The sequence below is a fragment of the Acanthochromis polyacanthus genome, chromosome 11 (assembly GCF_021347895.1).
Source record: "Acanthochromis polyacanthus isolate Apoly-LR-REF ecotype Palm Island chromosome 11, KAUST_Apoly_ChrSc, whole genome shotgun sequence".
Classification (NCBI taxonomy): Eukaryota; Metazoa; Chordata; class Actinopteri; family Pomacentridae; genus Acanthochromis; species Acanthochromis polyacanthus.
Window position 1 is genome coordinate 36324206 of NC_067123.1, and position 26641 is coordinate 36350846.

A 26641-nucleotide genomic window follows, 5' to 3' on the forward strand; every position below is an offset into this window, starting at 1 on the left:
AAAGAAGGCTACATTAGTTGGGCTGGAAATTTATCTTTAACTCATCAATAAGCTTTTAAACCTCAGAGTATGTTCCATATTATACACTGTACACAAAGTATATGCACAATATTTTCTTTATAACGCCACTGCAAAGCCACTATTTCTAAAGCATCCTTTTTTTGTTTTTTGAACTATTTAATTCCACTAACAGACTCCATTTTCTGTTTCTAGCATTGGCCAGTTTGCTGTATGGTTGTAAAGATTAATCATTAATTGAAATATAAAAATGGCCATATTAGCATGTCCATTATCCAATCAACATCCACCATATTCTCAAACATGAGGGAACATGCATGTTTCATACAAACTGCAGCAAAAATCACACTGTTATTTTGACAATTCATAAAATATTCTTCTTCTGAAGTTGTCACACACCTTGCAATCACAATATCAGTAAAAATAATTGCACTATTGTTTTTTTTTTTGGCATATTGCTTGCATCCTGTATGTCACTTAAAATTTAGTCTTAAAGCAGTTTATTAGGTAATTACTATATACACATAGCATTTATCCCCATCATCCCTGTGTTCCACTATTTGCCTCAACAGGTCATGTTAGAATTTTCCCTCTGTTAAATGAATCACTCTAAAATAACACTTTGAATCCGTGTGTTTTTAAAAGACCAAGTGGTTCAAACATATTTACGGCACATCCTCCTTCATACATCAGTCCTTTTATTAAAACAAACATTAAATAATAAACATATTTACATGCAGCCAAAATGTGTGACTCATCAAAATGCACAATGTAAAGTCGTGACAGATATCACTAAGGCTGTTAAACAAAAATGAGGCGTTTGTGGAGAGGCCAACTCTCCATCCAGAGTTATTGCAGTCGGGTGATGGTCAGTCCGAAGAGTCTGGGATCTTTGGCAGCTGTGGTTTCTTCGACACTTTTTAGCCGTATGCATATTTGTCTGTTGTGCCTTTGTCATTTGGAGTCATCTGTCCACTCAGTTTCATTAGAAGTTTCACAATAAGGCCAGCCTGTGAAGAAATAATAAATACAAGAGACTATGAATGCTCCAATATTCGGTTTAACATGGCAGCATTTCAAAATTCAGTGTTTGTAAATCAATTCCTGGTTCATTTGTGACTTGATTTGATAATTTCACTTTACATATAAACTTAAACCTCTTAAATTCTACCACATCCTGGAGAAATTACCTGTTTTGTGTGCACAATGAAGTTCATTTTGTTGTCACCGCTGTGTATTTGGAAGTACTGATCAGCATGTCCAAGCTGCCACATGAATGTGCCATACTCTAAACTGATGAGAAGGACCTGCAAGAGACACATTTGATACGTTATCATAAGAAGCATCCACAAAAAAGGAACCAGGTGCTCAATTAACACACAAAGTTAGACCTGTAGCTTCATAATTACACATCAAATGGGAAACATTTGGCACAAGTTTAAATGAAGAGCAGGATGGCAGCATACTTTGGTCTCCATGTTCATGAGGTGCAGCCCCTTTGTGTTGACCCCGACGTAGACACGGATGACTTTGTGGTTACTAGCGCTGGCCTTGGTGTAGACCTGGCCGGTGAAGAAAGCTGCTCCGTAGGTCGGGATGTCCCAGCAGTTTTGCAGGAAGAGTCGCTGAAGGTGATGCATCTCTTTACTCACCCCTTCACTAGTGCTCAGGGCCTGTAGGGGAGAAAAGGAGGGACAGACGGACCTGAGCCACCTCAGGAAGCAACGGGATTGTATATAAAAATAAAAAAAAGGTGTAATAAACACAAGTTTACTTTATATTCATGAAGAATCCTGTTGGTCCAGTGGTACGCTTTGCTTTTCACCTTAGAGATCGGCACTATTGATTTTAGGTTTTCCTCACTGTGAATAAAACATTTTCATTTAACAGAAGCAGGATTCAAACATTTCTGTAGTGCAATAACATCTAGCAGGAATGGCTTTTCAACGTCATTTGCGCAATTCCCTAATTTCAAGCAAGCCTGGCATACCAGACTGTATAGAATCAGTAATATTTAAGCATGGATATGATATGAAAGCAGTCTTTACTTGAGGAACCCTTGCTTATGCTTCTTGCTCTCATAGTTGCCATAGATGATTTGCAGGAGGAGGCTGGCCAGTGTGATCAGCTTGCTGTCTGGAGCAGGAAAGAAGCCCTTCAGGAGGGAGTGACGGGCTTCGTCGAACAGGATCAGGATTGCAAGTGGATCCTCCACCTGGGACAGATCAGCGAACAGCAGAGTGAGGATGCCTCATCAAAGTCAGTCACAGCCTCCGACATTTCTAGTCAAACTGTTTTCTGACATGCAGGTTGTGAACAGAAAGCTTCTTGTAAAAGTGAGCTACCTTTTTCTCAATTTCCAGAGGCAGTCGGACGTCCCTGCGGAGGAAGAGCTGAGGCGTCTCCCTTTGAGGATCCAGCACCGTCAGGTCCGTCACTATCTCCGTCCAAATGCGGAGATGCTGCAGGGGCTTGTGGTACGGCTTCAGCTGCAGGTCTGACACACAAAACACATGCACAAATCTTACTGCAATCTTGCAACGAAAACACACCGAGTACAAAGTAAATTGGACACTTGGCATTGAGAATTTTTGAGGTTAAAGGATGCATCTGTGCTGTGCTTGTCTTTCTGCATTAAAATCACTGAATCAAAAACAACACTGTTCTGTAACAGCAGGTCTTTGGTCGGACGTTTTTGAGAGTTTAACGTGAACTCACGGAGGTTCTCTGAGCAGATCCAGATGGTAAAATACTGCTGGGTGTCCTGAGAAAGACGCATGCCCTCCATGATCTGCTGCACAGTCGTGTTGTTGCCGTGTTTTAGCTCTACAGAGCGATAGGAGCCATCCATGCGGTAGATACGCACCTTCTCATACTGTGGAACACATCAGCACAAATATATATCATACACTAAACAGAGAAAAGACTCTTTGTACCTTACTATTATCCTCTGACTATACTTGAGGAAACAGCACCATCTAGTGACCAGCAGCTGTATCTGTAACAGCAATATCTATTCGGTTTAACCCTCCTATTTTTTCATTTACAGGCACCAAAAAATATTGATTCCTTGTCTGAAAAAATCCAAAAATTTCATAAATCCAGATTTATGAAAATTTGCAAAACCTTCAGGAAGAAAATTGTAATAATTCCTTAAAAGTTTTATTTAAAAAAAAATACCCCAAATTTGGCAAGAAAATTCTTGTAAATATTTTCAGAAAATGAGTAAAAATCTTCCAAAAAATCTAAAATGATTACAGATTTATCAATAAGACTTCCAATATTTTCTTTAAGAACATTCACATTAAAAAAGATTTTTATGTGAATGTTCTAAAGAAACATTTTTAACATTTCTTTTTTTTCCACCAAAAAATGTTCAAAGATTTCCTTAAAACGTTGAAAATGTGAACATCAGAAGTTTCACTATGAAAATCTATTTCCCCCCCCACATTTTTCAACTTTAAAACAGGTCAATTTTGACCTGCAAGACGACACAAGGGTTAAAAACCAGCGTTACTGAATGGATGTAATGACAGCATTACATTCTAAGATTATATTCTTTAGAAATAGACATGCACAGCTGGGATACAACAGCAGCTTAATCTCCTGCTGAATCAGCAAATAAATGCACATATAGACATGAAGTGTGTTGAAATATAGAGTCAAGCTTTGTCTTGGTAGTAAACAGCTTCCTGAAAGGGCTGTCAGCGTGTAAAAACAAAGCTCTGCTCAGTGGCGAGCATGATTCCCCTCCTTGGTGTGGCCCGTGATGATAAATGTCGCTGTGAAGTCGGTCTGTTCTCTAAGTCAGTTCACTTCAACCACAAGTTGGTTTCTATTACAGTCGGTGACAACAAACACAGTAACTATGTGACTCACTGGTTTGCTGTTGGCTTGCTGCAGAAGTTTCACCGTCTCCTCCCACTCATTCTGTTTGTTCTCCTCACATACTTGCAGTGGTGATCTCTTCTGCTGGTCTTCTATGTGCTGTCATTGAAAGAGAAAAATACTGATTATTATCTACCACTTTAACAGCATCACGACTTTTTTTAATGTGAATCATGATATGCAGTTTTGCTGTCTAAATTAGCAGTGTAAAACCACTAACAAATAAGCCAATTTTACAGTAATATGCAGGGATCCGCAATATCTGTCCTGTAACATCAGACGACAAAGACTTCAAATCAAAAACGCAAATGATTGTCAGGCTAAAAGTTTTGCAAATTTTCAAAAGCTGTGGGAACTTTTTTGCTGAATTTTTGTCTTTTTTTCCAGACAAGGAAACTATATCTTTCGGTGCCTGTAAATGAGGACAGCAGGAGGATTAACTAAAACCTTCAGCAAAATTAAATAAAACATTAATAGGAAACCACGTTGCTGTGTTTGCCAGCTTTTCTACTTTTCTACAATAAATACAATAATTATATAGTGCTTTTCAAGACACTCTTTACAAAGTAAAAAATATGCTGTTTGGTTTCATGAATTTATAAGGAAATGCATTATTCCCAGTGGAAACTAGTGTGGCTTCAGCAACAATTTATTGTGTTAAATTTCAATTAATGTCAGCTTAATTGTCACAATGTACCTGTAGAAAAACAGGAAAAAACCTGAGTGTTGAGAGAGTGATTATTTCGTACCCGGTCAATTTCTGGATGCTGCAGCAGGAGTTGCACGATCTCTGCGTGGCCTCCTCTGGCTGCAAAGTGCAGAGGGGAACTGAGCTGGCCGTTCAGCAGGTTTGGATTACAGTTGCCTTTCTCCAGCAACAGCTTCGTCGCCTCGACTTTACCGTGCCTGGATGAAACCACACACGTGTCAAACTTAACCCTCGCAAACAAGACAAACCAAAGTCCAAGAGAATGAGAACTTCTGGACACTTCAGAGTTTCTGCGGCTGTGATGGGAGTGTAAGACTCACCAGCAGGCGTAGTGGATGGGAGCCCAGTGATCGCTGTCCAGCTGCTTCACTGAGAAACCATTGTCCAGGAGCTTGGAGAGCAGCTCGGTGTCTCCTTCACAGGCACTGCGATGGAGAGGGAAGTCGTCCACCCACTGGTGCTCTCTATGGAGACAGGAGTTTGTGTTGAGCACTTTCAAGGCAGTTTTATGGGGTGTAAAGGGAAAGACGATGGGAAGAAGCAAGGCACAAAGGGTAAAAGAAATGGACAGTCAGAGTGTGGTTCACAGAAGAATAAACCCTCACTTGTCTTCTGCCACACAGTTGGGACCGTGTTGCCATTTCTCTCTCTTGGGGATCTGGATCTTGGAGTAGTCCGGTGCTCCAAGCCCAAAGTATGGGTTGATGATAACTTTGTCAACCTGCAAATAAAACAGAAGGAAAGTAATTTTGAGGCCAAATGTTTGTTTTTTGTTTTGTTTTTTTCCCTACAATCTCTGGTGATTTAAGTGTTTTTCATTCTACTTTTTTTGGTTCTCTTGGAGGAGTGAGAAGATGAAATGAAGTGGGAAAAGATCATTGCTCAGTGGAGTTCTACCTGCGGAGCAATGGAGCCGGCTATTAAACTATTGTTTCCCCTCAATGTCGCTGAGCTCTCAACAAAACTGTTGGGGTGAGACATTCTAGAGGAATTTCTACAGAAGCGATTTAGAGGGAGATAAGCTGGAGTTAAAAAGAACAGTTTGGAGAGAGGCTTATAGACCGGCTGTTTCGTCATTCTATGGGTAATAATATGAAGGAGCTTAAGCCACACGTCAGGAGCCAAAGACTGTACCGGGAAGCAGCCTCATGTTTTACACGGAAACATGGCAGAAAGACTGTATTACTGAGAATAACAGAAGTTTCTGTAGTTATTAATATGAATTTTTGCATTTGTTAAATATGTCTATTCATCTTCTAGTCTTTCAAGTCTCTTCTGGTGCAAAAAAAAAATCCAGCTGAGGAGGTTTTTACACAAATGCTTCTTCATATAGAAGGTCTTAAGATGAGGTCTCTACCCGGTTGGTGTACTGCAGATCAGAGCCGTAGAGTGGATTCAGGATGCACATGTCAGCTTTCTCCAGAGACATCATCTTGCTCTTGATCTCCAGAGCGGTGTAGCCCATGTGCAACCCCTCATCACTCAGTTTTCCTTCGCTGCCGTAGGCCGGATTGCTGACGTTGGTCTTCACCCGCTCCACAGGTGCCGGCCTGAACAGAGCGGGGATGGCGTGAGGCACAGTGTGCTGCTCTGCTAACCATCTGTGGAGGTGAAAGAGGCAAAGATGAAGCCCATTTTACCCAAAACGTCGTCCCACTGTTGGGGAAAGAGAAGACTGTGTTGATTACAGATGAGACCTCACTTGTCTAAGGCCAGGAGCATTTTGGAGGTGATGGAGCAGAAGTGAGTGCTGGTCTCACTGCAGACTCTCATGATGTCCTGGAAGCAGTAAAAGTTGGGGCACCCAGGACTGTGGACGGGCTTGCTGTTGTCTGTTCAGAGAGACTCATTAATTTATAGCATGTGCTGCTTAAACTTGTAAAATCTGTGGAGTCAGTCCCAGAAAAGATTTTTTTTTTGCTCACCTTTAACACTGACTGGCACAACAAAAAGTGAAGCTTCTTTTCCTTCATTGTCTCCTTCAATAGTGAATTTCTTCATATGCACCACACGCTTTCCTACAAACCAAAACTGTGTTTAGATCAGCAGCTGCTGAGCCTCGAACAACGATTCAAACAAAGCAATCTCGTATATCAGTCACACAGCTTACAACTCATAGTCACATGCTACTTGTGCACAAAAGCCTCACCTATGAAGCCTTGGTTATTGGAGATCGGTCTGATCGTTTCGTCAACATAATCCAATATGGATTTGGATTTGTCTCCTCCTGTCTTGATCTTTGTTGCCAGAAGGACTTTCTTTCTTTTCTTCTCCTTCCCTTCCAAAGGCACTTCTTTCAGCAGGATCTTTACAGGCACCCAAGGAAACATGGAAACAGACAGTGTGTAAGGTGGTTGGTTGATCTGGTTAGAAGTATCTTTTCTCATTTTAATAAAGATCATGAAACCATAAAATTGCAATTCAGTTCATCTCAGCTGGCAGTTGACCTTAGTGGCTGCTCAAGAATCAGTTCTGGCATACAGCCACGAAAACCCCAAATTAACAAAGATACTGTTAACACTAACACATATACTGTTTTTGCAGTGACATTTGTATGTTTTGGGCGTTTGTATTTCCTCAGTTTTTATGACTTGTAGTTCCATATTGCTTTGTTGCAGTTAGTTTTTGTTTCTTGTTTTACCTCATAGGCTTTGGCTCTGTATTCCTTTGAGCTCAGGCTGACTTGACTCTTTGGACGAATGACAGCGACAAACACATCTTCAAGGCTGTCCTCGTTACCCATGGCGTCGCCTTTTTCTCAGACCTGAGAAAGTATCCTACACGGGGGCCAGATGCTGTGGAGAGGCATGCCTGAAACAGAAGAGTCGGTGAATGAAACATGAACACTACTGATGGTAAAAGTGGTTTTATGTTGAAAGACTGACTTGTAGCTGGGTCTTTTTGCATCATAGTTGACATTTTGCTGTTTTCAGGCCTAAAATCAACATGGCCGCCTATAACCAAACGCCACATGGTATTTTTACAGAAAGATTCTTCTAAAATGTAATGTATTGAATAAAATTGAAAGTTATAAGTTAGATATTGTAGTAAACCTGTTGACATGCCATAAATCCACACTTGACTCACAAACCACTTTATATTAAATAACTCAGAAAGCCTTGGAGTCTTGCCAGTCTTTTCTTCAGGAGGAAATGACATGAGATTTATAATTAACACACTTCCTTGAGAGGTGTTTTTGTAATGGGTAACGTAGTTGAAAGTGATTTCTCGGACACAGATTAGCCAGAAAAGAAATGTCATGACTATCTCTTAATAGAAAGAACATAATCCAAATCTTTTTGGAATAAGCTCATTTTATTATTTAACTAATTAGAAGGTGGTTGTTATTAACTTCTGATGGTTTAGTAGACATTTTAGATATTCAGTAATTTTTTATTAAGTGATTGCTTCCATAATAAACAATTATGACATGATCATAACGAACATAAAACATTAGCTTTTTTACTTTTAATAAAAAGGTATGCGAGAGATATCCCATGGACTTCAAAAGTCCCTAAATTATATTTTGACCCAGCTAATTTACCTTTATCTATTTACAAAATACTTGCAGTATCTTCCAAACCTTTACACAACATTTTGGCTCATCGAAACTAGAACTCAGTGTTCCTGCTGTCTGACAGAAGATGTGGATCTGATGCACACAAAAGTAGTTTTTAGTCACTTAACTTTCATGCCACTGTTAAGAACCAGCAAAGAAACAAATTAAATGCATCATAGTTATATTTTCTCAAGTAAAATGCTCTAAGCAAATGCAAGCAACTGTGATCTTCAGTGTTGTGAAATTTTATATTCACACCTAGTAATGACACATTACTGAGGCTTGTGAACGCATCATAATGAAGCATTTTGCAGCGCTTTTCTGCTACATGGCACAAACTTCAACTTTTATCCACTGTTTTGTTGCAAGCACATTAAATAAAATAGGGTTAAAACAGCACACAGTGATAGATATTAATAATACAGTTCAGAAATCAACTTGTTGAGTTCAAAGGAAGGTCACGCCCCGGAAACCAGACTCCACTGTTTTAAAACAGTAACTAAACAAACTGTCATATATGCCGTATTTTACACACCACATTGCGCTTCCGGAACTGTCCCTTGTTAATGTATTTTTTCGTCCACAACAAACATGGTCAACTTTTTTGCCCTGAATAAGCAGTAGTAGCTCGGATGCTACACTCATCAGCGGCGCTTTTCCGCTCGTTGGGCAGCTGAAACTTACCGAAAGCGACGTGGCAACGACTCAAACCCACCATACGCAGCTTCTCTCGGCTTTCCGATGGTCTGTACGGGGTTAAAATGACGATCCGGAGTCAAGAGGATGCTCCGGGTTAGCTCCCACGGCAGATATTTGTGTTAAAGTAGTAGTAGGCCTTTAACTCGGGGCAGGGCTGCAAAGACAAACAGAGGAATCACGTTTCATTGCAGCAGCTCCTGTTGGACAACAGAGGACTCTGGTGGTGGAGAGGACTCGGTGCGGCGGGATGAAGTATCGTCCCACTCACTCACAGGTTGAAGCAGCTCATTTATGTGGCTTTAACTGTTTTCTGAATTATAATTTAGCACGTTTAAACACGATATTAACAACCACTTTGCTTGCTAAATTGAAATTTAGCAAGTTTTACCATAAAATTAGAAGCCATTTTGTTCTGCAGCATTGCTCAAAATCAGAGTATTTGGGGAATATTTTAAAAACCGTATCTATAACAACAATTATTGGGACATTTACATCGATAGGAGTAAATAATTCTCTTTTGGAATTTTTTTAATGTATTCTCGCGAGAATTGTTTATATTTTTAAAAGAGTTAAACACAAAGTTACAGCTAGTTAGCCTAACGAAGTTGCCAGGCAACCAAAGAAATCTAGCACTGCTCAAAGCCAAGAAAGAAGCACAAAGCTTTCTATTTGTCAACTTCGCCCTTCGTTTTATGCGAATTAAACAAAAAATCTAGAATGTGTTAACTGTTGAGTTTCAAACGTTCTGTTCAACGGTTTTTGCTACCTTTGGATAGAGCCAGGCCAGCTGTTTTTCCTGGTTCCCCATGCTATGCTAAGCTAACTAGCTGCTGGCTGTAGCTTTACTTATCATTAATGGATAAATGCTAGACTTGATTAATCTTTTATGTAATTCTTTGCCACAAAGCAAATAAGCATACTTCTTTACACGTGTCACTGTTCAAAGCGTTGCATTTCAGTCTTAAATACTATATTATATATCAGCTTTGGTCCATCCAACCATTGTCTATACACCGCTTTACCTTCATCAGGGTAGCAGGGGACCTGTAATCCATTTCAGTTGATTTAGGGCGAAGGCATGGGAAACCCCGGACAGGTCGCCAGGGCTATCAACTTTAGTGCTTGAATTAATCATTATTTGTGTTATCAATCTGACAGTTACACTGAACAAAAATATAAATGTAACATGCACATGGTCTTGTTTTCTGGCTGAGAGAAAACATAAAAACACTATTTTTTATGGTTTGAAAAGGTTAAATTCTACCAGTTATGCCCAAAAAATTCAGCTGTGACAATTCTCAATCATTGAGTTCATTCACACCTTACTCAGGTGTGGCTGTAAAGGACAATGATCAGAAAGTGTGACCAATACACAGACACTCCTTTGACTAGTGAATAGAAAAGGCTACCTTAAAATGTAGCTTTATTCAGATGACATGAATCACAGGAATAAACGGGAATGGGCTGTTTGCATTCTGATTGCTGGAACGTCAGTTAGAGCTACAGCCAGACACTGGAATGGCCACAACGCCACTGTTTGTTGGCTAAGAAATCATTCCATGGTACAACAAACAATACACCACATGATGCTCTGGATGGACAACTTCAACAACATGATTCTGTCCCCCAAATGCTGCCACACCCTTCAGGAAGAGTGGGACAACATTAGACGAGCAGCATCGTCAACCTCATTAACTCTGCTGTAGATTTGTGATTCATTAAGGAAGAGTGATTCTTGGTTGATGACCAAAAAGAATTTAATGACATAATATATCCTGCATTTCTATTTTTGTTCAGTATATTTTTGACTGAAAAACTGTTCAATAGACTGGTTAATTCAGCACTAATCGCCTACTTAATAATGTCTTTATTAGCACTATGCGTTATGTGGCTTTGAACAGTGTTTGGTTTTGGCGTTAACGTCAATCTTCAAGTGGTTCCAAATGAAATTGTTTGTCTTTTTTGGTGACATTATTCTTTCAGTTCAGTAATTCATTGTCTTGTATGACCTCTAACTGGTAGTCTGATGTTTTGTCTGTTTACCCTCAGACTTCCTGCAACAGAAATGCTTCACTTTTTTTTTTTTTTTTACTTTACATTTGAAGGTTAGAGGTATTAGTCTGCCAAACCTTTTTTAATTTAGGTTTTTTTTCCCCCTCGTTGAACCACTTGCATAAGAGAATCGTCTGAATATGCTTATAAAGAATCATTATACACCACAGAGAAACCAAAGAATATTATTAGTTGACAGACATATTTCTATCGAGGCAACCGTGTTTTATGAACTCAAGCTCATTGTTTATCTAGTAATATGAATGAACTTTAAGTTTTATTTTAGATTTAACTCCATACTCCATTCAAGGAACTTTTTATGTTTTGTATGGATTTTAAGTATGAATTCAATTTGAAGAGATGTGTTACTAAATATATAACTTTTATGGATTCATTGTTGGTTCTTTCCATTCTTTAATTACAGAGAAGCTGGTTACTGAAGCAGGGCTTCAAAAACTCAAAAAATAGATTTTTGAACTAAGGATTATTATATTGCCATGTATGCACCACAGGAATGTTTTTTCAGCTCACTAATATTTTCTTTTTGTTTTACTTCACTGATGTTTAACATTTGCTGTCAACTTCTATCTTAGAAGAGCAAATATCTGCAAAGTGTATGACTTCATATGTCAATTGTTGGTTTTCGTACAAATTAAATGAACTTGACAAAATGATAACTTATATATTTTACTGCAGATTGTACAAAACTTCAGCATTTATTGGCATGTGACACAAAGCAGCTGGAAGTTATAGTGGTCTCTTTGAAAATAATGTACGCTGTCAAAACAGTGACTAAAATGCTGCCATATGAACATCAGACACAGCTCAATTACATAAATCAAAACATGGCTTTGGTCTTATACATATTTTTATATTATAACATAATTTGTCTTTTGAGATTGATCGATAGTTCTCTGTTTTTTTTTTCCAGCGAACCCAGAGGACATTCTCTCTCTGTCCATGTTCAGGACGATTTGTCTTTGCACTGACTGAGCACCTCTTGCATCTTCGTCTGGATGTCCTCCACCCTCCCGGCCCACTTGTCACGCACTTCGTCTTCGTCATCCTCTGTAACAGCTGTGTAGGCCATGAGGGCGATGAGGCCCATGTGGAAGAGGTGGGTGATGTGTGAACAGCGCCGCTCCATGATTTCCCGGTCGCCGTCGCAGTGGTCCAGGTACACCTTCAGCAGAGATCTCGCAAACATCGTGTTTGTCCCCATCACACCACGGTAGTACACGTCCAGGCTCAAGTCAGACTTGTCCCTCTCATAAATCTTCTCAAAGGTCTCCATGTGCTGCTGGGTGTTGTCTGGATCCTTCTTCATCTGCGCCACCATGCTGTTGAAGGCATTGTACTGGTGCTTGATGTACTCCTCGTACTTGCCGTAAGTTTCATTCACCTCATCAATGCGGATCTTCCTCAGGCAGTGCTGGTTCTTTTGAGAGATGTCCTCCAGTTGAGTGCGGATCGCTTGGAAGTCTTTGTCCAGAGCGTGACCCTCCTCGTCCACCAGGCCCTTGCGAGCCACCCCAACCAGGGATGAGACAATGCCAAAGATGGGGTCGATGGAGGAAGCGAAAGATGACACTTTCTCCACGCAGCACAACACTTTGGCTGCAGTTTTCTTGATCTGTGCTGCATCAGCCATCACTGCTACTTTTCTACTAAAGGTCCACACAAGGTGAGTATGTAGGCTGGAGAAATGGAGGAAAAAAGCACATTAACATGCTGTAAACTGAATTCATATTCAACTCGGTACTTTCAGCGTTTGACCACAACATTTCTGAATACAGTAAACGTGAGCTTTAGGTCAGAGCTTGCTCACAGAGAGTGCACGATGTTGCCTCAGCTAGCGTTACCCTGAAGATCAAACTGAAGACGAAGTGCTGCGCATACGCACCACGTGTTACCAGCTGCTGCTCCACACTGTGTAAGGTGATACCAACAGGTGTCGTCTTACTGTAATGTTACTAGCAACATGCTGGGATGAAGGCACAGACTTTCCACTTTCAGTCTTATTCAATTAGTTTGATAGCACCATAGCTTAAGAGTATATATTAAGAAAAGCTCATGTTGACATTGTAAAATTGTTTTTGTTTGACCAGTAGTCTAAAAACATTTCATTTAATATGACAGAACACAAAGACCAGCAAATACCACCATCCAAAAAGTCGCCTAATCAAGTTTTTTGTCAATCAGCTGATAACTTATCAACTACTTCCTGTAAAGAAAAGATTAATTTAAAATGAAACAAACTGAATTATTGTGATTAGGCTTAAAGAATCTAGAAAAATGACTTAAATCTTTATTTTATGTGTTTTGTTTTATGAAGTATTATTAGTATATATTAATTATAACAAAGCATTTAAGTGCAGTATCACAGATTACATATGCAGCAATCAGCTCGTAATTTGTGATACCACAGACGTAAATCCCATTGTCGTGCATCTTTCTCATACTTGTGGCATTAATCATCCTTCATAATGTTGTCCTTCTGGAAAAATAACTCTGGGACAACAGTAGGTGTGTCCTGATTTGTAGTAACGCAAGAAAGACTGGAAACAAAGAAATGGCTACAAGTCATGACCTGTAGTGTATCACAGCAGTTTAGCAGCCAAAATAACCTCCGCAGGCTATTTTATCTGCCGTCTTTAACCTAAACTCGGGATGTGCTGCTGTTTGTTTTCATGCTCGTCTCTTTCATTTCCTTATTCCCAGTCACTCAAACATGAATCAGCTGCTCACGCTGGTATAATTTCCTCGCCCCAGCTGACCAGACTTCCACACAGACTTAAAACATCCTGTAGAGCACAGATTAGAGCACAGATGAAACAGATGTTTACTCACCAGAGATAAAACTGTCGGTATCCCTCTGTCTACTGCAGCCGTCTGACTCTCCTTTCCACCATTTTCCACCCTAGTCAAACAAGGACAGCCCCTTCCTCCCAAATAAGGGAGTAAACATGAGGAAGTGACTCATGCCTGCTCCGTTCTGATTGGATGAGGGGAGTTCTCTCAGATGCACTGCGGCTGACGCTCCAACCACAGGCTGCAATACCAACAGTGGGCATCTCTTCATTAATGTTAGGTTTGCACACCTTCCTAACCAGTTTGGGTGTCCAGATACTACAACAACAACAATAATACACTTTATGACAAGGAAGCAAATAACATCTGTTCAGTATCGGTGATAATGCTGGAAAGAATGTACTTTTATTTTCAGTGAAAGTCGGTAATGTGCCATCATTCAAAAGAAGTGTTCTTTAAGATACAGCTACAAAACATTAGCACAGAAAGTGCCAGTTCACTCAAATCATAACAGACATGATTATTTAGCTCTTTTTGTTCTTATTGTCACCAAGAAGATGGTTTTGTCTGCCAAGAGATACTTTAGCAGCACAATTCTCTTTAGATTTCCTGAAAAATTGAGTTAATGTATGGAAAAAGCTACCATCAGTGTGTTAGATCAGAATACAGAGGACATCAGAAGGCTTTTCCACGTAAATATTAAAATTCATGATGGCTGAATTTCTTTTAGCTGCTTCAATTCCTAGGGTTCACAGTTTGTTTGCTGGTTCACTGTGAAACTGTCACATCTTGTTGAGACTGAGTATAACAGAAACCCTAATGCTGTCAGTAATGTGTGATTCGCTTGCTGTGACAGTCAGGATGTTTGCTGTTAATAGTAGCAACAGTATATGAAGAATTAAGCGAATAATGACACAGAATTAACGATAAACAATGACAATGATACACTTTCTTTCCATACCGCCTTTCAAAACTGGAGGTACAAGGTGTTTTGTAGAGTGTTAAAATATATAAAGCATTTGAAAATGACAATACAACGTTGAAGGAAGGCAGTAAGACATGGGTAAAGAACAATAACATAGCACTGGGAAAGAAATAGTGCTATTGAAATGCCTGTCTGTACAGGTGGGAAGGAAGGAAGTGCTTAAGGTATACAAAAAATCAGTCAATGAGATAATCTTTGATGGGGGGAATTTCTGAAGAATGAAGAACAAGTTTTTCTGGAGAGAGTGATTCTGTTTGCAGTTATGTGTGATGTGTTAAAGACACAATCCTTTCCACCTTGTCACTTGAGATCTTCGCTTAATAGAAGACATAAGGAGAGGTTCTTTAATTGAGCGAGATTTTGTTTTCATGATTCTAATACCATGAATAATATTCAATGCTTGATTGAGTTGCAAGTCTTTTGGCATAAAAATGCTGAAATGCCCAAAATCAGACCACTAAAATAATGATGAAGCGATCATTTAAGAGCCCAAATGAGTGCAAGCATAATTTTTGTGACAAGCTATATATTGTATGATTTGTTGGATGATTCATTTAACAGTTGACAGCATTGATATTTATTTTATTTTCTATTAAACTGCAGGACTTTCTCCCTGTGGGTCCACTTCTTCCTGGAACTACATCCGAATGCCTTCCACAGTCCTGGTTAATCTCTCCTCTCAGCCTCGGTACCAGCTCTGTTGACCATGGCTGTAGAAAGGCAAGGTAAGGTAAATCACACAATAGAGTATTTTTTTTATACATCATACCATTTTAACAGCTTCACTTAAGTATTTAGTTGCACAGATGAGCTGGATAAAAATTCCCCTTACCCTCTTTTTCTTAAGTACATGGAAAACCCAGAATTGGACGTTCTTTCCAATATGTCATTATGACATCAGTCTTGGTTGTTGATGCTGATACTGGGATGTCTTCTTCAACTTGGTAGCGTCTGATATTCATCTTAAGAATAAAAACAAGCATTTCCACAGGGATTTTATTAAATACTTTGTTTATTGTCAAATATACAGAACAAACCCGATCAGATACCCATTTCTTCCACCCCTCTCCCACAAAGCAGGTTAGGAAAAGAAAAAAACAGACAAACAAAAAGGTAGAAAGGAAAAACAACAGCAATAACAAAAAAAAAAACACATCAGTACTCAGACACATTTTTGTGGACATCTATAACTATAATCACATTTTAAAATAATATGGAGATAAATAGACAAAGATAATCAAAATAACTGAAGTGTCATGAGGGTCCTCCGCATTGTGTAATGTGATCAAGAAAAGGTTGCCATATCTGATGGAATCTATCTGGTTTCCCAGCAATCTCAAATCGAATCTTCTCTAAATGCAGTGTACTCGAAAACTCTGTGAGCCAAGCTTCAAAACTAGGAGACATCTCCTTGTTCCATGCTTTGAGAATCCTCTAAGCTATGACCATTCCATACTGAATTGACAGAACCTTCCAGTGACTGAAAGCCTCAAGTTGTTTGGACCAGCCCAGAATGCCTGTCTCTGGGTCTGGAGGGAGGTCATGTCCATAAACTTGTGAATAAAAATGGAAAACTTTGCACCAAAACATACAGAGTTTTATGCAATTCCACAGGGATTTTAAACCAGCATATAAAATGGTATGCACTTTTGAAGACTACATTGCAGAGGAGTACTGCAAACTAGCTTTTTCTCCACCAAAACACATCATTAAAATGCTGCATCCACATGAATTCATCCTGAGTAATAATGTAGTATGGCGCTTATGAAGATAATTCTTTAGTAGAGTAATAGATATCTTAAATACATTTGACTTGCTATTGGGCAGTTTTGCATCGATGTTTTCAAATCTGATTTGTCCTTTCTACCAGTTTCCATCACAATTAAACTGCAATAGCTGTAAATGGCTCTTCTTAGCTGTGTAATTAGTTAGAGCCGGATTATAATAAGCATGTCTCAGTCATTTGAGATGCTACAAGTTCCTGTAGTTTTACCAACTGGACTGTTTGGACCCTCTCTAACAGCTACTATTGTAATGTCCCTGGTAGTTTTGGATCTTGTTTGCCTTTACCTTTTGTGAATGATATGCCTACAGAGTTATTTTATGTAATAATGTATTTTCACAACAGTAATTATGTTCAAACAGCAGCTAAAATGTTTGAATGCGACTTGTTGTACCGTCGATGCCTTCACTGACACCACGCAGTGTTTTTTGGAGAAACGGATTCTTTCATTGGTTTGTTACATTTATGAATATAGTGAATGGTGTCACTGGTCTGTGTTCATAAGAAAAGCAGTATCATTACCTGGGTTTCACCTGGCCTGAATATTTACTAAAAATTGCAGGAATTTCTATTTTACACACTCTGGGTGTACAGTCTGTGTTAACAGCTAACCAAATATTATTCAGCAAGTCAAGGACAAGGCTGTTGTGTAATATTTGACTCCCCGTGTAGTGATAGGAGACAAAGCGGGAAAACATCTGCAGATTTTTCCAAGTGTTATACGCACACGCACACTTTGGCTAAACGCTTCCAGCTCAGGATTGAGCGCTGCCTCACCCTGCGTCCTCTGAGAGGAGGAAGCTGTGCTGAGAAATATTCTGTGGGATGTTTGTGTAAAAAAATTTTATTTTGTCTTTGGTCAATGGTGGCTGACCTGAAAGTGTGTCGGTAATTTCAGTTCTACCAATAATTGAACAGAAAAATTTAAAACATAGCAGATGCTGTTCAAACAGGTACGGTTGGTTTTATATCATCCTTCAGTTTGTCCATCCAACACCCACAAATGAACTTTGTTTGATCTAATAAATCCTTCAGATTTTCTGCTACAAGGTACTGCAAAAGGTTAACAGACCATGACTTCATAGTTTGATACAACAAAGTAATACAAATTCAAAATTGAAGAGCTCTTTGTCTTTATGGTGCAGTTCTAGGCAGGAGTACTGGCTCGTATATTCTGGTCAAAAAAAGACTAAATTAAACAGTTATTCAATGTTTAAAAGCAACAAAAAGAGAGAACTATCAAGGGTGGTGAATGCTTTTGAAAGGCACTGTACATGTAACTTTGTTGGAACGATAAGAATTGCTGTGTGAAAATCCTCAGCTGCACTTGTTGTGTGCCAGAAATTAATGCTGCGATTGCTTATGTGAGTACGGATAGTCATTCTGCAGATCTTATGTGACTTTTACATTCTAATCACTGTCTAAAAATTGTTTTGAAATGGATATTAAAGAGGAAATCATGAATGTGGACTTAAAAAGAACCTTTCATTCATTATTTTTGGTCTGTTTTGGATTTTTTGATGAATTTCCGTATCGTGATCGGAGGCAAAAACCCCGCTAACCCCCCCATCCTCATCATTCACACCCCTACTTTCCCTCCCTCCCTCCCTCCCTCCCTGCAGCGTAGAGCCCAGCTTCTGCTCTATAGTATTTCCCACAATAGCATCGCAGGTCTACACGCTGGCCGGTGTCATTTTGTCTCTGACACCTCCACTCGTCTCTTTCTGTCGGTCGTCCCCAGGCACCCGGACAGGACTGAGGACAAGCACCCTCTGGTTTCAGGTATGAAGTGGAGCGAACAGAGAGGCACATCAGCAGGTTTGACACAGCAGCAGTGAACGGTTTGGTTCAGTTTTGGGATTAGAAGGGTTTAAGCCGGCCATTGAATTGGTCCGTAGGGGTGAACTGAGGTCAACCTCAGGCCAATCAAATAGTTTTCACTGTTGCTTTAGTTTTTATATTTTTTGTACTTTCATGAAGGGAGTGTGTTTTTCCTCTTTAGCAACATGCAGGCAAACTGTTTTAAATATTTAATTTATTTTTGTTGTCTCTAAATCATTCTCTGTTTTCAGGGCTGGAAAATCAGACATGAGGATCAGACAAGGTCCAGTAAAAATGTACAGATTGTTGGCAGAGCTGACGGTCCTGCTGGGGTGAGTGTGTTGAAAACATGCCGCATATTGACAACACTTAATTTAGCACACTGTCAGTGCATCGATATACTGTACGGAGAGTTGAGATCAATATGTACACACAATGAATCAGAGAATAAACAAAGTCTGTCAGCCACCATAAGTTTGAACAACTATCTGTAAAATGCATTTTAAAGGTAATTAATGCAAATATCTAGAAATTTCTACAAACATGTCAGCACAAAGACAGTACAGATGTACAAAGTTATACAAAAACTAAAGTTCTTTGTACTTACGGTGCATTTCTACGTTTGTTTGTGTTGTCTCATTTTACTTTTTTTTTTTCTATGTGCACTTCATGTGTGGTCATGTTAGTGAAAATGTTTTCCCAGTTTCTATTTGCTCACATTTTCTTACATGGCAGTGCATTGAGCTCTCACAGCCATCACACAAATCACCTCTGGAATCTACATTTTATTTAATATTACTTGCAGTAGTGTTTTAGTATTTTTACTCTTGTGCAAGGATTTTTCACGGACTGTTTCTTCTTCATTTGGTTAAACCTAGAAAAATGAATGTATTTCTATCACCACTGACAACAGTTCTATTCTTAAAGGGCTGTACCAAAATATGCAACCGTCTGAGAAAAGACAAAATGAAAACCTGGCATGTTTTTAAACCACATCGTAAATCTGTCTGGTTTTAAGAGTCGTAGGTTTGACTTACGGTGCCGTTCAGAGACCTGATTATGACGACACACCAAACCCAGAGTTCCTCAACCCGTCCTGGATGGCCAGCATCCCTGATGACCAGCCGCTGTCTGAGGTCACCATGCCGGGGACCCACAACACCATGGCTGTGTTTGGAGGCGTGTATGCCGAGTGCCAGACCTGGAGCCTGGCCTCCCAGCTCCGTGCCGGGGTTCGCTTCCTAGACATCCGTGTGCGTCACGTCAGGGGGAACCTCACCATCCACCACGGGGTGTCCTACCAGCGGGCGCACTTTGGGCATGTCCTGGAGGGTGTGGTCGATTTCCTTCAAGAGTACCCGAGTGAGACGGTGCTGATGCGTTTGAGGGAGGAGTTCAGCGAGACGGGTGACATCTACGGTGCCGTGGTCGACTACATCCACCGCTACGCTCACTGGGACCTGCTGTGGCACAGTCGACTCGTGCCGACCATGGGGGAGGCCCGAGGAAAACTCATCATCATGCAAGAGTTTTCTGGGCCAGACCTGGGGATGCGCTATGGTTCAATGGACATAGCTGACGACTGGCAGGTACGGAAAGTCAAACACAAGCACACCAGCAGGCAAACGGTATTACAGTCAAATCACTAAAGGTAGACGTTGTCGGTTCCATCGTTCTGTTCTCCTTAAATGTCCAAGTACACAAGAACCAGTCACCAAATATACAGTGCATTAATTTGAGTTTAAGTCAAGCCTGCCTCTTAGAAACATATGTGTAATATAACCTGTGTAGAATTTAAAATTCTCCTCACTATATTATATCCAAGAATAGTGACTGTGTTTTCACTATAACTGATGATGTATTTTAAATGGGTTGTCCTACACTGTAAAAACAAAGTGAAAATCTGGCTGCAAAGGTGCCAAGACCAACGTTAAAAAGGGGTTGAATATTATAGCATTCAAAAACTGGAAACAACCATGAAAATAAAAGCACATTTTTAAAGTAATTAAGTTTTTAGCTGATTTAAATACAGCAGAATAGTGTAATTTTACAGAACACACTTTTAATGTGGATGCTATTTATAGTTTTGGCCTGTTTTTAGGGTTAACAAGTAAAATAACAGATTTTCTGTGATTTTTCTAGCTGTTATCTGTAAATTCATATCACTCTTGGATTTTCTTGTATATGTAGTTTTTTTCTATATTCTTATTTTATTTTATGTAACCTTCACTTTATACCTGACCCTAATATTTGTTGTCTTGCTGTTTACCCCCTTGTTGAATATCCAGTTGTTGTGACAGAATTTCCCTCTGTGGATTAATAAAGTCAAAACAAAACAGGGAAAATCTGTAAAATAACAATGAACTCTTTTAAAAAATACAGGTAGAAACTATTTAACAGTGGATTTACCCTCTCATGTAATCCGTAGGACACCTTGTGATAGCAAAGCCTTTGCTGTTTCTTGCAGGTACCGACACTTATGTACGTGGAAAGTAAATGGCAGAGTGTCTATAATCACTTGGAGGCTGCACCTACAGGAAACAAAGCGCAGATTTTTCTCACCTTCAGCAGTGGAGCTGGTGTGTTTGCACATCCCAGAGCCGTCGCTCAGTGCATCATGCCACAGCTGTACAACTACCTGAAGGCCAAGACGGGCCAGAACCTGCGCTTTGGAATCATCTGCATGGACTTCCCTGCTGCTCCACTCATTCAAATGATCATTGACTTCCAACTAACGCAGGTCAGAAAGAGAAGAGAGGCACCTATTCACATTCCTAGCAAGGCAGGTTTTAAATATACTTCACTTAAAAAGAAAATGATCAAACATTTCACTGCTAATGTCTGAGTTAGAATGGGGTTTTAGCTCAGATTTAACTTCGCTAAAAAGAACATGACACTTCTCAATGTGTCATTTACAAGATACGGAAACAAAACGGTCACATGAAAATAAATCAAACAACAGCATATGAGGTTTTGTGCAGTAATAAACTACTGTGGAAACTTGTGAAGTGTTATGATTTCTGTTTTGACACGTGAATGTAAATCAGCAGTGAGTAACAGCAAAGCACCGCTCCATTTGGGCTAACAAACACCACCAACACCTGAGCTGATACTGAGGTTTGCAGGCGTCACTGTCAGGGTTTTTTTTTGTCTCTTTGAACACATTTAACTCAGGACTTGATGTAAGCAGTCGTATTTCGTTGTCACAGGGTGGCAGTGCTGCTGCAGAGAGGCATGGCATCGAGTTGTGTTAACATCCTGCTGTGGCTTGTTGGTGTGTGAGGTGGTGGCCAGCTGTCTGCTAGGGAACAAGTAGCTTCACTCTTTGCATCACAAACCCACTGCAACTATCGTTTGAGCGCAGGTTGGTCCTCAGCAACCGAGAGGAAATGAGCGACTTAAAAGTTCAGAAGGTTTTCAGCTGGAATGTAGGTGTGTAGAACAGAGATGACAAGAGAGTGAGAGGGAAAAAAATATACCTTCTGATCAATAGAATAAAAAATAAAAGCAGCATGGCTCAAAAGGAGTGTTACAGAGTAGCAAGATGTGAGCAAATTGTTGGAAAAATACATATACAATACATATAAATGTGTATACATGTAATGTCATGTATTTGTTGATGGATATGTAGGATTTGGATGGCTATATGGATGGATGGATATATGCATTGACGGATTAATGGATTAATGGATGGATTGATATCTAGATGCATGGATGGATGGATGGATGGATGGACGGCATTATAATGATGTCATATTACATAGATGACAATTTTGAGTTCACTTTTAGCCAAAATTATTCTGTTCCCTAAAGGTGCAGAACTTTACATTACATCTTTTGGGACAAATCCACACAAACTACTTAAGGTTTAGAGGTTTCCAAGCAAAGACGACTTCAAATCTTCACAGGAATCCAAACTCAACCCTTAAAACTCTTACATCTGTTTAAACTCACTTGTATTCAACCAGCAATTGTGATTCTTCCTTCAGCTTTCACCAGTCACACTTGATTTCTGGATTTGGTTTTCCTCTAGTGAAGATCTTTATGTGCTGTGTTGCAACAGTCTGTTAATAATCTGTCATAATATTAGCGGACAGAAAGTGTGAGTAGAGTGCACAGAGCTGATAATGCAGTTATTTCCTGTATGTAATCACAAGTGCATCGCTTCGTTTGTCATGCGCTGGATTACATTGTTTAAGTTCTGCTCCGTATTAAGACGCATCGATCACATCTGATGAGTTGCAAAATCCCACATTGTAGCGAAATTGAAGGACGCCATGCAACTAGTTTGTGGCTTATGACATTGTTGGCATGCAATTTTCTTATATCAGATAACACTGACTGATTGTATCATTATTTCCTCTTAGTTAAACACAGTGTTGCAAAATAGTTGCTGAAATGTTTGTAACAGAGTGTCACAACATCCTGCTACAACAGCAGAGGATGTTAACGAAGCCGTCACTTTAACACCAACTCGAAGAAGAAAAGATTTCACAGCTGGAAAGGTACAGTGGATCCCTTTTGCTGCAGCTTCTCCTCTTGTTGTATGACTTTAATTCTTACTGTAGATATTAACTCGTCTCTACAGATGGAATCCAAGCCTCGAGGTCCTGTGCTGATTTCAACAGTTGGTTAGACTCTCCGTCACTTTCTCGACTTGCTTTCACGTTATTCTGCTTATTTTAGCATCAAACCAATGCTTCACCCTGTGCCTCTTTGTTTCTCGTAGTCGTGGTGAACATTATGTGGTGGATGGTGATGATAGCAGCCATTGTACTGGGTGGGTTCACTCTTCTACCACGACATCACTTTTCTGTCTTAATGTATTGTGAATACAGCATTGGGTATGTTTTGGATGCTGTCTTTTATGGCTGTTCTGCTGCATCACAGGCGCCACTCATCTGGGCCGCTGTCATGTGCAGCCCAACATCCCCATTTACCTGATAGTTCTGGGAGCAACCAGCATCCTGTCTCTGTCTGTGACCTACAGCAGAGGAAGCTACCAGGACGGAGCCGGCTGCATCCTCACCTCGGCCTGCATGACCTTCCTGCACCTCTTCACTTTTGTCTGGTTCATAGCAGGTAGGAGAAGAAAACATGCCACTACGCTCTGTATTTTTTAATAAAATCAAGCAGTGACGGAAAGTATATTTATTCAAATACTCTCAGCATCTTGCTCAGACTGTAAAAATAAATAGTCAGTTTTTAAATTTTTAGTTTAAGTTGATTTTATACAAATATTTGCATGCTTTTGCTTAAGTTACATCCTGCAGTTAAGTATTTTAAAATTAAAATATTGCTGTTTTTACTTAGATTAAAATATTTTCTCCCCCAGTTGAATCAGAGTTGCTTTTAATATCATCTGGTGGTGTTTTTGTTTGTGTTTAGGCCAGTTTTTTTTTTTTCTTGATTTTAGTGTCTTTTCCCCTAGCCGTGTTTTTTTTTTAAATATATATAACAATTAACAGCATCTGAAAACAGTTTTTAAATTACCCTCTGAACCTCAAAACCTTGCAGAAGGTTTAAAAGTCATGTTAACCTTAATAAAAAGCAAAGAAATTCAATCATTTATTCGAGCCAGAAACTGTAAAAAACAAAGAATTGTCGATTTTGAACTTTTTTATGTGTGATGGGCTGTTCCTTTGGAAAATTAACTAAATTTAAGCCTAAAATCATTATTTTTCATCAAAATCACTTCATTCTACATGCCTCTTTTTAAAAAATCAACTGGATCCTGTTTAAAAACACAATATTGAACTTAACTGAACTAGAAGACAACATACAAACAAATAAATTTACTAATGTAAAGATTAAATTATCTGTTGTATGTTGAGCCACTATTTTTTACAGTGTTAACAGCTGTGGGCAAAATGTTGGACATGTTAACAGGTTTCTCAATTTTTGTAACATAAATAATGAACTTTCAATTTTGTGGTTTAAGAATTCACCCACAGTGAGTACAAATGTGACAGAAGCTCAACAACTAGCAGATTTTATAAGAGGTTTAGAGGGTTAAGCACCTGAATATAGATGTCCTCATAACTTTGTTGTGCTGCAGTCACTGATTAGACTCTGACACTGTTGATTTTATTTATTTACCATGAGAACGTTTTTGTTTTCTTTTATACTCTTTGTGCTTGTCTCATTGGTTTGAAGTGAATGGGGCTCATTTAAGAAAAAATTTGATCACTTAATCCCACACAACCAATCAGAATTCAGCAGATGGGCTGATTTATCAGCATTAATCAAGTCTGATCAAGTCACATGCAGTCAAACATCATAGACTGAAATCAAATAGCTGTTCTAACATTGGTAGAAAATGTAAAGTTTGACCCACTTTAGTAAGGTCAATATATAATTGAATTTTAGAATAAGCTTGTTTTATTATTTTTTATAATAAAAAAAATTCTGGAATTTGTAAAGACATGATCACAATCAACTTAAAAAACTTTTTTTTTTTTTCCCAAGATGTTTCCCATGGACTTCAAAAGTCCCTCAATCATATATTGACCCAGTCATAGTGAAAAGCTCTCAGGTTCACTGTGTAGCTTCACCTCTGAACTGAATAGAAACATTATTTTCTAAGCCTGGTGTGTGTGTGTGTGTGTGTTCACCCTGCAGGTACCACCTGGGTTTATTCTGTGTATCCTCCAGACTACTCTCCTGGAACAGATCGCTACTGCCACCAGATCACCTACCAGTTTGCCTTCATCGTCACTACGATCCTGTGGGTCGCTACGACTCTCATGTTCGTCTGCGGTTGTTGCTTCGCTCTGGTGATCTGCTGTAAGACGATGGGTGCAAGACGCTACTTTGCCCGCAGTAGTTTCTACGGTGCCACAAGTGATGTCAACGAAACCACTGCTGGTGATGTGTGATTTCAGTCCTGCTTCATGGTTTTTGAAATGTTTAAGGATTTTATATGGAAGCTGGATTTAAATTTTCAGAGGAATATGATGCAGATTCTGCACCTAAGGTTGCTTTATGTTGCTTCTCATGTACAGTATATTAAAGTCATACACAAAGTGTAGAAGTACATTATTTAACACTTGTGTTGTCCTGCGGGTCAAGTTGAAAGATTGAAAATGTGGGGGAAAAAGAATATTTTCACAGTGAAACTTCTGATGGCCACATTTTCAACATTTTTGGGAAATTTTTGAACATTTTTTGGTGGAAAAAAAAGAAATGTTAAAAATGTTTCATAAGAACATTCACAAAAAAATCAACCAAAATCCAGCAAATTTCACTGGATTTTTTTGTGAATCTTCTTAAAGAAAATATTAGAAGTTTTACTGATATACATATTTTCATTGTAGATTTTTTTAAGGATTTTTTTGGAAAAAATTTTACTCATTTTTGAAGACATTTACAAGAATTTTCTTGCCAAAAATGGGAGAGATTTTTTTAAATAAAACTTTTAAGGAATTATTGACATTTTCTTCCTGAAGGTTTTGCCCATTTTTAGAAATTTGGGATTTTTTTTACAGAATTTTTGGCTTTTTTTATGCAGTCCTCCTGTAAATGTTTAATACTTGGTAACTTACTTCTCTTAAAACTTGTCAAGTGTGTTTTAAAGCAGTTAAATAAGTTTATTTTATGTAAAAGCAACACCTGAATCCAACCTCAGTTGTTCTTCACAGGTCAAAATAGCCACATCTATGAGCTGCTAAAACCATCACATCCCTCAGATCACATGCTTTGAGCTGACACAATAATAAAACTTTCACCATTTTTAGCCAAATAAAATGATGTTCCAGTGGCGACCTAGTATTGAACTCTTCTACATACCTTCTTGACCCAGGTAGTGAGGGAGAGACTAAATTTCATCACGTAAATCTTACATGCCTTGCAAAATTTTGCATTTGTAAATGTTAGATTTTTTTTAAGTAATTTCTTATACGATACCTTTTTCTGGGAGTCTTTGAAAGGACTTTTTTTGAACAATATGTTTGCCTTTTCTAACACTGTATTGCATTTTATATATATACCAAGTTGTGTTTTTAACTTTTACATTTAATTTTTTTTTATGACACATCTGTTTAATTTGCTGTTCCGTGAAGCACCTGGTAACTTACATTTAGAAATGCTCTATAAATAAAGATGAGTATTATCATTAGTATTGTGCTTTTTATGGAGTGGACATTTACATCTAACCCCTGGGGAAACCTTTGATTTAAAAATCAGTGGTGAAATTAGATATTTGTTCAATCTGTTACAAGTTACAATTTATGTTCATACACGCTATATATGTAAAGTATTTCTGTGCTGGTCACTTTTTTAAAACTAATTCAGTATAGATAGATACTTTAACAGCAG

The 26641-nt window shown here is 38.9% G+C and overlaps 4 protein-coding genes across 5 annotated transcripts; 2 read left to right on the forward strand and 2 right to left on the reverse strand.

Moving 5' to 3' along the window:
• Positions 1-699: 699 nt before the first annotated feature.
• krit1 (KRIT1 ankyrin repeat containing) lies at positions 700-9099 on the reverse strand. The gene is made up of 17 exons (XM_022207180.2): positions 8859-9099; positions 7257-7426; positions 6765-6921; positions 6541-6633; positions 6318-6447; positions 5973-6216; positions 5221-5336; positions 4936-5079; positions 4656-4812; positions 3898-4005; positions 2737-2893; positions 2364-2515; positions 2067-2233; positions 1793-1880; positions 1485-1691; positions 1209-1325; positions 700-1028 (listed from the first exon to the last, which is right to left on the reverse strand). Exons 2-17 carry the CDS (start codon positions 7356-7358, stop codon positions 939-941), a joined length of 2229 nt encoding a protein of 742 aa, XP_022062872.1. The 5' UTR covers positions 7359-7426; positions 8859-9099; the 3' UTR covers positions 700-938.
• Positions 9100-11599: 2500 nt separating this feature from the next.
• Positions 11600-13917, reverse strand: rpz2 (rapunzel 2). Its single transcript, XM_022207182.2, has 2 exons — positions 13776-13917; positions 11600-12622 (listed from the first exon to the last, which is right to left on the reverse strand). The coding sequence occupies exon 2, from the start codon at positions 12574-12576 to the stop codon at positions 11890-11892; it is 687 nt and encodes a 228-aa protein (XP_022062874.1). The 5' UTR covers positions 12577-12622; positions 13776-13917; the 3' UTR covers positions 11600-11889.
• A 1388-nt stretch (positions 13918-15305) lies between these two features.
• Positions 15306-21329, forward strand: si:dkey-266f7.9 (uncharacterized protein LOC100006223 homolog). 2 transcript variants are annotated; one of them, XM_022207184.2, is made up of 5 exons: positions 15306-15446; positions 18246-18286; positions 18577-18657; positions 19344-19914; positions 20793-21329. In XM_022207184.2, exons 3-5 carry the CDS (start codon positions 18593-18595, stop codon positions 21168-21170), a joined length of 1014 nt encoding a protein of 337 aa, XP_022062876.1. In that variant the 5' UTR covers positions 15306-15446; positions 18246-18286; positions 18577-18592; the 3' UTR covers positions 21171-21329. The 2 variants fall into 2 exon arrangements, with proteins under 2 accessions (XP_022062876.1, XP_022062875.1); XM_022207183.2 differs by lacking the exon at positions 15306-15446 and having other exon boundaries at positions 18133-18286.
• Positions 21330-21446: 117 nt separating this feature from the next.
• LOC127536131 (transmembrane protein 272-like) lies at positions 21447-26441 on the forward strand. Its single transcript, XM_051955652.1, has 5 exons — positions 21447-22830; positions 22914-22956; positions 23055-23105; positions 23216-23407; positions 24947-26441. The coding sequence occupies exons 2-5, from the start codon at positions 22914-22916 to the stop codon at positions 25201-25203; spliced, it is 543 nt and encodes a 180-aa protein (XP_051811612.1). The 5' UTR covers positions 21447-22830; the 3' UTR covers positions 25204-26441.
• The last annotated feature ends 200 nt before the right edge of the window (positions 26442-26641 follow it).